General features: G+C 41.2%; 1 protein-coding gene across 2 annotated transcripts; it reads left to right on the top strand.

The window, feature by feature from the left end:
* The first annotated feature begins 1,725 nt into the window (after nt 1-1,725).
* On the top strand, nt 1,726-11,495 carry LOC102301523 (carbonic anhydrase). 2 transcript variants are annotated; one of them, XR_006054988.1, is made up of 8 exons: nt 1,726-2,199; nt 3,386-3,583; nt 4,284-4,402; nt 4,554-4,646; nt 4,740-4,802; nt 4,971-5,126; nt 10,071-10,281; nt 10,565-11,495. XR_006054988.1 is itself a non-coding variant. In XM_042225849.1 (7 exons), the coding sequence occupies exons 1-7, from the start codon at nt 2,166-2,168 to the stop codon at nt 10,188-10,190; spliced, it is 783 nt and encodes a 260-aa protein (XP_042081783.1). In that variant the 5' UTR covers nt 1,726-2,165; the 3' UTR covers nt 10,191-11,495. The 2 variants fall into 2 exon arrangements, 1 of the variants encoding a protein (XP_042081783.1); XM_042225849.1 differs by having other exon boundaries at nt 10,071-11,495.
* Nucleotides 11,496-13,230: the final 1,735 nt, after the last annotated feature.

Raw genomic sequence — 13,230 nt, 5'->3', positions numbered from 1 at the left:
AATCTGTAAAACACTGTGGCAACTTTGATTTTTTGATCAATAGACAAGGGGAAGTCCAGCTTGATGAAGACATCACTGCAATGTTATTTTCCTACCATATACTGAACTTTAAGATTTTTTTTTTTCTTTTCCTCAGAGACTAAAATCTTTGCCGGATCAGTTTTGCATTACTCGCATCAAAATATGTTCAATCCAAGTCATTTTAGAAGGTGTGTCCCCAAAGCAAGATGGAAAACTTCTATAGATCAGCTCAATATGTTTGTCAATAGGCAAATAACCCAAGAAACAACTCAAAATTCTGAAGTTCATTGATTTGGTTTTAACAAGTTAATGTGGCAAAGTTTGCTTTTCTCCAAAGGCCTCCCGAAGCTAATACTCAGCAGATATAGTCCCCAGAATATCAGTCAACCACAAATGACCAAACTGTGACTAATAACTCGGACTTTCTCTAAAGGCAAACCCAAAGATACGACTAGCCAATTTAGTGTACACAAATGTAACACTGAAGTCTTACAAAATAGCACACCAAGCTTTTAATTAAGCATAAAAAAACTTGAGAACAAGATAATTGTGCAGACGAGTCTCCATTTGTCACAACCAGGCTCAAAGTATGTGATAAAAAAAGAACAAGAACACATATAGAGTTTGGAGGCCATTGGACTGGTTCTTATAGCACTTTTCTACTTTATCTGAGCACTCTACACAATTTGTTCATTCACCCAATCACACCCATTTAGTGCTAACTAACAACCATACATTCTTTCACACTCCGATGGATGCATCAAAGGGCAACCTGGGATTAGTATCTTGTCCAAGGATACTTGGCATGCACACTGGAGCAGACTAGAATCGAACCACCAACCTTCCGGTTAGTAGGCGACCTGCTCTACCACCTGAGCTCCAGCCACCCCTGATATTTCACAATATTTCAGTTAAATAAAATAAAGACACCTAGCTTGAACGACTGTCAGCATATCAACACATGATGTCTGATTTCACAGAGAGTATTTGAGAGAGCATGTGCTAAAAACAAAACTGAAATGCTTTATCAGCTAAGCAGCGTCCATGAAAAATAAGCAGAGAAGAAACCCAAGAGGTTCTGGTAGGGCTAGTTTATGGGCTTTTTATACACCAGAGCCCTGCCTGCTCAGGTGTGCTGCCATTTGAAATTGGGTCAGTTTCACCCACCATACAGGCAACAAGAAAGCAAGGCAAGCACTATCTATAATATATAAAGAATAATAAAAATCTAAGACCCTTCAAGTTACCAATCAAAGTAGTTCTGTTGTATTGTCCAATGCCAAAATCAAAATGAACTCGATCTTTATGTTAAAAATTAAAAAATATTTTATGTTTGCTGTCAGATATCTAAACCAGAAATATTTTTAACTGGTACTTATTCAGCAAAATAACTTCAATTGCTTTAATTAACTCACACTGAAAAAAGAGAAACTCAAAATATTGAAGTTAATAGATTTTTAGGGGAAATTACGTTTACACAATGTATTTACTTTGAGTATTAGGGTTTAAAGTGTATTATATTATTTATTTGCGTTTTGACCTGTTTCGCTTAGGATATTGAAAACTAGGGCTATTTTGGTAGGAAAGTGTGCTTGTGTTTAACGGTTTAACTGCGGGGCGGAAGCCTCCACTCCACAAATAAGCTCCTCTGAGCGTGCAAAGGCATGAACATCCCGTGCACAAAGCTACACCAACAAGAGCTGGCAAGAGGCTTCGCAATATCAGATCCGCTGGAAGCACCGAAAGACAGCATCGGCACGCTGCCGGGTGCTAGAAGAGATACATGTGTGGAGGATGTGCGCGCATCAGGTACTAATCCTTCTCTGCCAGGGGGAGAGAGAGCGGGCTGAAAAATCGCCATCACGTCGTTTCAAAAGTGAGACCCCGCATATCGTGAGGAAAGCAGGGGGGAGGAGAGGCGAGCAGGAGGACTGGGCTAGTAAAGGACGCCACCATCACATCTCTGAATGGCTGCCCTGTTCTCTCTTAAGAAGCGGCAAGCCAAACCCACCGGGGTGAGGACTGACACAGCGTATATAAAGCAACGCAGCGAGTGGTAATTACAGATCACCCTTCGCCTTTTTATCGTCCAGCAGACTGACGTGGATTAATCAGTACCAGGGTAGCTTACAGTTGGAGCAGCCATGTCTCATGGATGGGGATACGAACCGACCAACGGTGAGGATCTTAGAGCATCCTACCGGGTTTGCTGCAGGAGAGGATGTTGCCACACTCAACTCCGTTTTCTATATAGTTGTGTAGACAGTGGCATATATTACAAACAACAATTTGTCCATTTTCTATAATAATTTCATTGCTTAAACAATATACCACTGCGGCTAAGCCTGGGGTAGGAGCAGACCTACAGAGACCCTGTTCGTTTACAGAAGCTAAGCGTTCTTATTTATTTATTCCTTTAAGATTAAACATTAAAACCATAATTGTATTTTAATGAATGGATTTTATTACAGTTTTTTAAATAAAAATAAACATGTAATTTGGTTTGTTTTGATAAGTTAGTTAGTTTTATTAGTTAAGATAACTGTTTCTCTGGGACACATTTTCTGTAATTTTATGTTCAAATAAAAACGGGCTGTTATGTTTTATTTAGTAATATATTTATTTAATTGTATATTTATAGAATATATTTTCACTGCCTATAATACCTGGATGTTATAGACAGGAATAAAATGGGGAAATGTTGTGTGTGTGTATATATATATATATATATATATATATATATATATATATTGTACAGTTGAGATTTAGAGCTGAGGACATTTTGGAAGGGACTTATTTCGATAAAATGGCTTTTAAAACTACAATTTATGGATTATAAATAGACTTGACTATTACAACCTTTCATTAGAAATTGTATGAAAGTTTCTGTATCTAACCTACATGTGAGGTATTATCTAGCAATTTATGTGCCAAGTGTAATAGATTTCCAATACTTACTGTGTTCATACTGTTAGCATTTACCTTGGAAAGAACTCCGATACTTTGAAAGTCATTTGTATCGTATGTATTGTGGTACTGCTGCTTTTATTAACTAAACAACTTCAACATCAAGGTTCTCATTTAGGTCAGTAGCAGTATGATCGTTTAAACGTGTTAATTTTTCAACTCTCTCATAAAGGATGTGAGCACCTTAACCTTGAGACCTTGTACTTGATAAACAGAAATGAGAAATTAAATGTAAGTTCTACATTTCTTAGTCGTAAACATCGTATATTTACATTTAACTTCAGTTTGAAAAACCAATAGAAATGGTGCATTTTAAAATTCTCAGTATACTTATGTATAGCATGGAGAGTCATATGTGGAACGTATGTGTGATGTTAACACATGCATGTATTTGCAGGACCTGACACATGGGCTGCAGATTTCCCCATAGCTGATGGGAACAGGCAGTCTCCCATTAACATAATCCCTAAAGAAGCTCATTATGACCCATCTCTGAAGGCTCTGAAAATCAGCTACGACCCCTCAAACACCAAGGGCATTCTGAACAATGGGCACTCCTTCCAGGTGGACTTTGTGGATGACACAAACAGCTCCAGTAAGTACAGAGCCACAAAAAAGATATTCATCTAGTTATTTATGTCTTGTAAGGTGTGGCTAAATCATCAAATAAATGTCTAGATGTCCAATGCAATCTTCTTAATGTTTTGTACAGTTATAAAGCCTTATGGACAAAAGTGTAATGAGTATATAATATTCATTATATTGCAGTTGTGTAGAAGAGGGTCAGAAAATGTGACTCTTTGATTAAAAAATTCTAAAGTGTATGTCATTGTGTACATTTACAGTTGATCCTAGCATTAGTTAGCTTTATCTGTCTTGTTTATGCATCCACCCCTGCTGTATGTACTGTAGTAGATAAGAGTGATGATGTCAGCATGCAGTTAATCATAATCAGCTCTATTTCATTATCTGCAGGTCAACAGACATCTACAGTACCCCACCCTGTTATACTATACTATACTAGTACTTTTACTGTTCACCTTTTATCCAGTGTACTGCATATCATTACAAAAGTAAAGGTAAACACAGAATTAAGTCATTCTACTCAGTTCAAAAAGTTCAAAAACAATTGAGAACCAGAAAAGACTTAAAATCCCGTGTTAACCTCATACAGGTCAGACTCTGAAAATCCTGGGTCTTTTGCTTTTTCAATGCTGAATACAAAGATCAACAGGTGCAACATCTGTCCTTTCCTGACTGTGGCCCCAATGATTATGATGTTCTGTTATTACTAGCCTTGACTGGGGGTCCTATTTCTGGAGTCTACCGTCTGAGGCAGTTTCATTTCCACTGGGGAGGAAGTGACAACAGAGGCTCTGAGCACACTCTCAATGGCATCAAGTTCCCCTGCGAGGTAAAAAAGATCTTGACACTGCATAGGACTAAAAACAGTTGCACACAATATGCAACTTGTGGGTCTGTTGTGTAAACAACTATTTAGTTGTTACTTTACTTTCTTCAGATTTGTGCTTTAATATTTCAACTTTGTTTGATTTTCCTGTTAGCTTCACTTGGTGCACTGGAACACTAACTACTCCAGTTTTGGAGAGGCAGCTGAAAAGCCTGATGGACTTGCTGTAGTGGGGGTATTTCTAAAGGTGAACCGTCAGAGGGTAAAAAGTTCAAAATGAATAAAGTAAAAACAAAAAATGTTAAATATAAAAGTTTGTTGTCTTCACATTGTGTTCCAGATTGGTGCTGCCAACCCCCGCCTTCAGAAAGTTCTGGATGCTTTGGATGCCATCAAGAACAAGGTAAAATCAGCTGTCTCAGAATTGGTAAAATACGGGTTTGCTGAAAACAAATGTGCTCGTACTGTTTGTTCAGAGCAGTTTAAAGGCGTTGGAAACTAATGATGCCACTATCATGGTTTTTCTTTTGGTATTCCCTTTCTTCCATTTTCTCTTCCCTCATGCCTACAGGGAAAGCAGACAACCTTTGCTAACTTCGATCCAAGGACTCTTCTTCCTGGTTCCCTGGATTATTGGACCTATGAGGGCTCTTTGACGACTCCTCCCCTCCTAGAGAGTGTCACCTGGATTGTACTTAAGGAGCCAATCAGCGTCAGCCCTGCACAAGTACTTATCTTGGCCCCCAACCCCATCCCTTTCACACACATAGGCAATGTGTAGTTATAACTATTTGATTCAATTCAATTTCATTTATATAGCACTATATCACAACAACAGTCAGCCAAGGTTCTTTATATTGTAAGACCCTACAATAATACCAAGAAAATCCCAACAATAATATAACCTCAATGAGCAAGCCCTTGGCGACAGTGTTATAAGGGTTTAGGTAGAATGTCAGAGTGTGAGTGTATTAGTCCAAAGAAAATATACACTTTAGTACATGTGCACGATTGTGTACATGCTTTTTAGTCATTTTGTCAGCTGAGAATGCTGAAAGATTTTCACATCAAATAGGAAAGTGAAAGGAAAGTATTAAGCTTCATAGACTCATGAAATCAACACAATTTCATTGTTGTTGGTTAAAGAGAACAGGCTGTTTACCTGTTACTCTGTTTTTTACAGTATAATCGTACACACGTTTGTATGACTATACATTTCATTTAGTGGTTGTGCATGGTTTGGGGGGCCAGAATGTTGATCCAAACATTATCACTGTCAAGAGTGTAGTTACAGAAGCCATATCAGACTTAGTAGGGTGGGTCTAAACCTTAAGTAACTGGTGTTTCACTTAGATTACACTGACTGCCTGTATCTCCAGGGGGCAGTTTGCACTCATGAATGTAACCCTCGTGTGACACAAAACTCACACAGAGGTGGCAATAAGCGTTCTCCACTAACATTAAATGTGCTCATACATTTATAAGACACGCATATATATAGATATAGTTATTTTCCACAAAGTAGAAATCAGTGCAGCAACACTGAAACATAGTGTAACATGTATTTAGTGACAGATAAACGGAAACTTTGGCCTGCTAAAGTAAATTCAAGATCACCAGCTAGCTAAAGGCTAAAATAACTATTTCACTCCCAGTGAAATAGTTATTTTAACAATCTTACTGCTTTAGGCATTTATCTTTCTTTCTCTCTCCCACACACACACATACACTGCGTGAGATTATTCCATGTTGTCTTAGTAATTTAATTGTTTAACATCTTTCATTCCACATTTTAGTCCTAGCACACTGATGTTCAACTAATCCTGTCCTGGGAATCCTGTGAAACAGTGGTGTGAATGTTCTCAGAAAAGTGTATGAAGAAAAGTCATTTTAGCTTCAGTTTGGTTAAACCAATGCCTTCATCAAATTGGACCAAAAAGCCATTTGACATGATAAGGGAATGCTAAAGAGGAAACTTTTATTGGATGGGCCTCTCCCTCTGGATGTGAGGTGGATGAAACATTATTTCATTAAAAGGTTTATTATTTGCTTATGCATGTATCAAATCAAATCAAATCACTTTTATTGTCACATCACATGTGCAGGTACATTGGTACAGCACATGTGAGTGAAATTCTTGTGTGCGAGCTTCACAAGCAACAGAGTTGTGCAAAATACAATAATGTAAACAAGCAAAATACAAGAATGGCTACATCTGAAACTAATAAATATATGTACAATATATAATAGTATATGCATTTCTGGATGTGTATACTAAATATTTTTCTACGTGTGTGTGTGTGTGTGTGTGTGTGTGTGTGTACACATATTTTACAAATTAAATAGAGTAAACAATAAATAAAATATATAAAAATATACAAAGTTGAGACATGTGCAAAACAGTGGCATTACTGTACAGTATGGAGTGCATAATGTTAAAGTTCCAGTAGTGAAGCTGAGGTGTCTATGACGTGTTCAGCAGTCTGATGGCCTGATGGAAGAAGCTGTCTCTCAGTCTGCTGGTCGGGACCGGATGCTGCAGAACCTCCTTCCTGAGGATGCGGGGGCTCATGCCGAATCTTTTCAGTCTCCTGAGAAAGAAGAGGCGCTGCTGCGCCTTCTTCACTGTTTTGTTTGTGTGTACTGACCACGTAAGATCCTCAGCCAGATGTACACCAAGGAACCGGAAGCTGCTCACTCTCTCCACAGCAGCGCCGTTGATGGTGATGGGGGTGTGTACTTCTCTGCACCTCCGGAAGTCCACTATCAACTCCTTTGTCTTTGCGACGTTGAGGGTGAGATGGTTGTCTTGACACCAGTGGGTCAGGGCGCTGACCTCCTCCCTGTAAGCCGTCTCATCACCGTTGGTGATAAGACCCACCACTGTAGTGTCGTCCGCAAACTTCACAATGATGTTGGAGTTGTTAGTGGCTGTGCAGTCGTAGGTGTAGAGTGAGTAAGGAGAGGGCTCAGTACACACCCCTGTGGAGCACCAGTGTTCAGTGTGATGGGGGATGAGGTGATGCTGCCCAGTCTGACCACTTGGCGTCTGTCAGACAGGAAGCTAAGGATCCAGCTGCAGAGGGAGCTGCTCAGTCCTAGATCCTGCAGTTTCCTGTCCAGCTTCGAGGGAACGATGGTATTGAATGCTGAGCTGTAATCTACAAACAGCATTCTCACATACGTGTCTCTCTTCTCCAGGTGTGACAGGGCAGTGTGTAGTGTCAGGGCTATGGCATCATCAGTGGACCTGTTGTGGCGGTATGCGAACTGTAGAGGGTCCAGTGAGTCGGGTAGTGCAGAGCAGATGAAGTCCCTGACCAGCTTCTCGAAGCATTTGCTCACGATGGGGGTCAGGGCTACAGGTCGCCAGTCGTTCAATGAGGAGATGGTGGAGGATTTGGGTACAGGGACGATGGTGGCCATTTTGAAGCAGGCTGGGACTACAGACAGAGAGAGGGAAAGGTTGAAGATGTGCGTGAACACTCCAGCCAGCTGAGCCGCGCATGACTTGAGGACGCGGCCGGGAATCCCGTCCGGACCAGTAGCTTTGCGTCGCGTTCACCTTCCTGAAGCACTTCCGCACATCCTCCTCAGACACAGTGTGCGCACTGACGTCATCCGCGGTGCGCACACTGTCCGGTCTCATGGTGTTCGCTGTGTCGAATCTAGCGTAGAATACGTTTAGATCCTCACACAGAGAGGCCGTGGTCTGCGGTGTGCTGGTTTTCCCTCTAAAGTCTGTGATCGTGTTTAGTCCCTGCCACATACTCCGAGGGTTGTCAAACTGTTGCTCCACCCTGTCCCTGTACTCACGTTTGGCTGCTTTGATCGTCTTCCGGAGTTGGTAATGTGCGTGTTTGTAGTCCGATGTGTTCGCGGAGGCAAAGGCGGTGCTCCGTGCCGCGCGAACATCTCCGTTAATCCAGGGTTTTTGATTTGGGAAGGATTTAACTGTTCTGGATGGGACGACATCTTCCACGCATTTCCTGATAAATCCACAGACTGAGTCTGTGTATCATCAATGTCCCTAGCAGCCACGTGAAACATTTCCCAGTCCGCGTGATCAAAACAGTCCCGCAGCGCAGACTCCGATTGGTCCGTCCAACAGTGCACCGCCCTCCGGGTTGGAGCTTCCTGTTTCAGCTTCTGCCTGTAGGCGGGCAGGAGCAGGATGGAGCGGTGATCTGATTGGCCGAATGGGGCGCGGGGGAGGGCTTTGTACGCATCCCGGAAAGAGGTGTAACAAAAAAACGAAAAAAGAAAAAAAAGTCCCGGAGTTACGGGAGTAGCCGTCTCCACGTGTGTTAAAATGGATGTGTTGGTGGAGTTTGGGTGAGACTTTCTTCAGGTTTCCCTTATTAAAGTCTCCGGCTGTGATAAACGCTGCCTCTGGGTGTGCGGTTTCCTCGCTGCTGATCGCGCTGTACAGTTCCCTGAGTGCTCGGTCAGTGTCGGCTTGTGGGGGAATGTAAACAGCCGTAATAATCACTGCTGTAAATTCCCTCGGTAGCCAGAATGGCCGGCACTTAATCATCAGGTACTCCAGGTCCGGTGAGCAGAAGGATTTGACCGGGTGCACGTTCGCATAATCACACCAGCTGTTGTTGATCATGAAACACACACCACCGCCTCTGCTTTTCCCAGTAAGATCCTGTGACCTGTCCGCGCGATGCACGGAGAACCCCGGTAGTTGTATTGCGGAGTCCGGTACCTTGTCCGATAGCCAGGTTTCTGTGAGGCAGATCACGCAGCAGTCCCGCATCTCTCGCTGGAATGAGATCCGTGCCCGAAGCTCGCACAGCTTGTTCTCCAGAGACTGCACATTAGCCAGTAATAAACTGGGTAACGGTGGTCTGTTAGTGCGCCGTCTCAGTCGAACCAGAACGCCAGATCTTCTCCCTCTGCGTCGGCGTTTGCGGCCTCCAGGGCCAGAGAACAAAGGCGTCTCAGGTGAGATGAATGGGGGGTCTGCAAACGGAGCGTCCGTGTTGCAAAACTTGAACTCCGGAAAGTTATAAGAAAGACCGTCTTTTATGTCCAGTAAGGTTTGTCGGTCGTACACAAGGAGACAATGTGCTACTCGCGAAAAAATGAAGGAAAAGTAAAATTAAACACAGAAAAAAGCTGTTGCTTGGGGGAGCTCGCGACGAGGCTGCCATACTCGGCGCCATCTTGAAATCACGTCGTATTACTGTTGGGTAGAAGTGCACTGTGAGCGTACATGTAAAATAGGCTGTTTTATATGATACTCAACTGCAAACGTCTTTCTTTCATTTTAAATAAGGCTTAGAAGATGATTACAATTTGAAATAGCTGTTTGTTAAATATGTCTGTGTGGGAACATTACGGTGAAATGGTTTTGTTCACCTATAAAAAATTAAAAAGTAATGTACATCATGTAGTACTTTTTGAAAGGTAGTGTACTTGCTTACTAGATACAGCAACTGGTTACATTGCAACACTGACTGTGTAATTTTGTAAGTTATCAATATAACCAGCCCTTGGTGATACTACAGAGTATACATTCACCTCACACTTGTAATCTCCTAATCTAATCTGCTTGTGATGATTGCTAGAAATTGTACTAATGCAACTCCACAATTCTGCAGAAGTCCATGGAAACATGATCTTTTATTACTCTCCCTTTGTCACTTTCCTTCCTCATTAGATGGCCAAGTTTCGCAGCCTCCTCTTCACCGGAGATGGAGAAGCTCCATGCTACATGGTGGACAACTACCGCCCTCCACAGCCTCTCAAGGGCCGCCTGGTCCGCGCATCCTTCAAATAAGCCCTTCTTCCTTGTCAGATCCTCTTACTCTTTTCTTCTTCTTTTGGTGAACATTCCTGTTCCCTGTGTGCAGGCTTTACTTACTTTATTGTTGCTCTGTTGAAATCACATGGAAAATTATAACGGCCAATAACAATGATGTAGGACTTCTAGTTAGATTAGATTAAATAGATTTTTTTTTTTGCAGTATCTGCATTTTTAAAACAACAACAACAAACTCTTTCCAAAGTGAATTATTATTTATAAGTAAGTGTCAGTAAACAATAATATCTAATATCTAAACAATAATATATAGTTGTTGTTATCAATTTCATCAAAAAGACACTGTAGACTAGGTTTGCTTTTAATTTGTCATATAAAGCACAAATGATCTTTTCATGAACAGTTTCCTGTTTATGAAGCAAAAATCTGCTTAATGTTCTTCTTAAAGTCTTCTAAATCTTTCCTCGTGCTTAAACTTTGCCTTTATCAACATTTTGAAGCTTTCTATGAATTGATTGTGTTGTGATTTGTGCTGCAGACACCTGCTCAGATTGTCAAAGGCTTACCGATGGCTAATTCTGCCACTGGTCAGTAAACCGGTCAGCAAAAACAGGAAGTGACTGAACTTGGATATGACATTCTTCTGTAGTCGTACTCATCATTTTACACACTATACAGCAGTTGGAGCCACCACCTATCAGGTAGTGCTTTTACGTAAGTAGATTTTAATTTTGACCCCCCCCATTATGGTACATTATGGTACAATAACAGAAGTAAGTCTGTTGTTAAGGACTGTCTAATCTAGCTTTAACCAATAGTACAACCAAAGGCCATGTGCATTCCTGTGGATATGGCTTATCTTCTCAGTGGCACTACAATACATTTTATTTGTGTCATTTAATTTTCTTTTCTTCCTTTTTTTTGGTTTGTTTGTGTACCGGTCACCACAGTGCCTTAACCACGGTCTTGAAGGCTATTTTTCCATTCTTCCTTTTTTTGGTTTGTTTGTTTGTTTGTTTACTGGTCACCACAGTGCCTTAACTGCTGTCTTTAAGACAAATTGGAAAGAAAGTGGCATCATTTTATGGCTATGAGCACTGTTCCTTTTTACTTTTTTTTTCAGTGCCTTTAGCTTATTCTCCATTTAACTAAGCTTAAATAAATAGCAGGTATTTATGAGAGACCAGAGCAATGTAAGTTTTGTTTTTCATATCAATTGTTTTAGGGTGTATCTATAGTAAAACAGGTTTAACTGCTTAACGTGGAAATGCCTGTGAGACTCTTTCAATTAATAAATGGAAAAGTGCAACAATTTCAAAAAAATATGTATTATTGTCTTATTTCACAGCAATATTTGTTCTTCTTTTGGGAATTAACTGGATTTACTACAGTTCATTTTATATATGCTTGGTTTCCAGAGGAAAACTTATCTTAAAATCTCTTGTTAAAGAATAAAAGTGATCTTCTCACTTGCATCATTTAGCAGGTTCAGTTTTTACTTCTTTAGTAAATTGTCAGCCAAGGATCAAGGATTAGCACATAATTTTCTATACACATTCAAAATCAATAGACAATGAATCCTTCTGACTTTGTTAATCTTCCGTATATCTGAAAAAGACAGGCAATAATTGCATCATTTTTGTCAAATATTTTGTCAAGATATCAAAATCCATGCGTCCATTTTGTCCTCCTTATTTGGGTCTGGATTGCTTAGGAAGCAGGCTAAGTGGAGTAGCTCAGGCTTCTCCCTCCCCGGCCACCTCCTGCAGCTTATTCAGGACAATACCAAGCCTTTCCTAGCCAGGAGACGTAATCTCACCAATCTCTCCAGCATGTTCGGGGTCTACAACAGGGCCTGGAACATCTCTCCCTGGAATTTCCCATGAAGCATCCTAACAGCTCCCTGTACGACTTCATCTGGCTCGTTTCAATGTGCAGGAGTAGCATTCTGTCCCAAATCACTGAACTTGTCACGCTTTGTCTAAGAGAAACACCAGCCACCCTTCAGAAAAGCTCATTTCTACCACTTGTAACCACAATCATCAGAGCAGAGCTTGAGATTGAATAATGGATTGGGGCAGTGCCAATCTGTTGTGACGATGAAAAAGCTGAGCATAAATGCAAAGCTGCTGATTTCCGGAGTTACTCGGAAATCTTACAGAGGAGGGGTGTGTTTATACATTAATCAGAAATGGTGTAAAAACTTTATTGTCCGTGAACAGGTGTGTCTGCCGGACATTGAGATTCTCTCCATGTCTATGAGGCCATAACTGCCGAGGGAATTCCCGCAGACCAGTGTCACTGTTGTGTCCATCATAAAGCGAACCCAAAGATGGCGGCTGACACCATCTCCAACGTTGTGTACTCACTCCGATCTCTCTCTCCTGAGGCCCCTAATATTATTCTGGGGGACTTTAATCACTGTAATTTGAAGAAGACACTGGGCAGTTTCTATCAACATGTGAACACACTTCAATAAAAGTCTGGATCTATGTTATGGTTCCATAAAAGGTGCGCATACATCTGTGGCAGGCCCCGCCCTCGGATCCTCTGACCACAACACGGTGCATCTCCTGCCAGTTTGTACTGAGGAGTGAGATGGTGAGGAAACACCACATAAAGGTTTGGAGTAACAACGCCTCTGCAGGGATGCTTTGACTGCACTGACTGGTTGGTGTTTGTGGAGTCATCCAGAAACATGAATGAACTGACGGACATTGTCTGCAACTATATCTCCTTTTGTAGAGATATGATTATTCCTTCCTTCAAGTTGTGCATTTTTTTCTCTAATAATAAACCAGCTCTTATGAGGCTGATTCATGAAAGGAAGAAAGCTTTTAATTCAATTCAATTCAGTTTTATTTATATAGCGCCAAATCACAACAACAGTCGCCTCAAGTCACTTTATATTGTAAGGTATACAGAGAAAAACCCAACAATCATATGACCCCTTATGAACAAGCACTTTGGCGACAGTGGGAAGGAAAAACTCCCTTTTAACAGGAAGAAACCTCCAGCAGAACCAGGCTCAGGGAGGGGCGGGGCCATCTGCTGCGAC

Source organism: Haplochromis burtoni, unplaced genomic scaffold (genome assembly GCF_018398535.1).
Source record: "Haplochromis burtoni strain Fernald_Lab_line unplaced genomic scaffold, NCSU_Asbu1 Contig_185, whole genome shotgun sequence".
NCBI lineage: Eukaryota > Metazoa > Chordata > Actinopteri > Cichliformes > Cichlidae > Haplochromis > Haplochromis burtoni.
The sequence above is the reverse complement of the archived record's forward strand: the minus strand, read 5'-3'. Positions and strand labels throughout refer to the sequence as shown.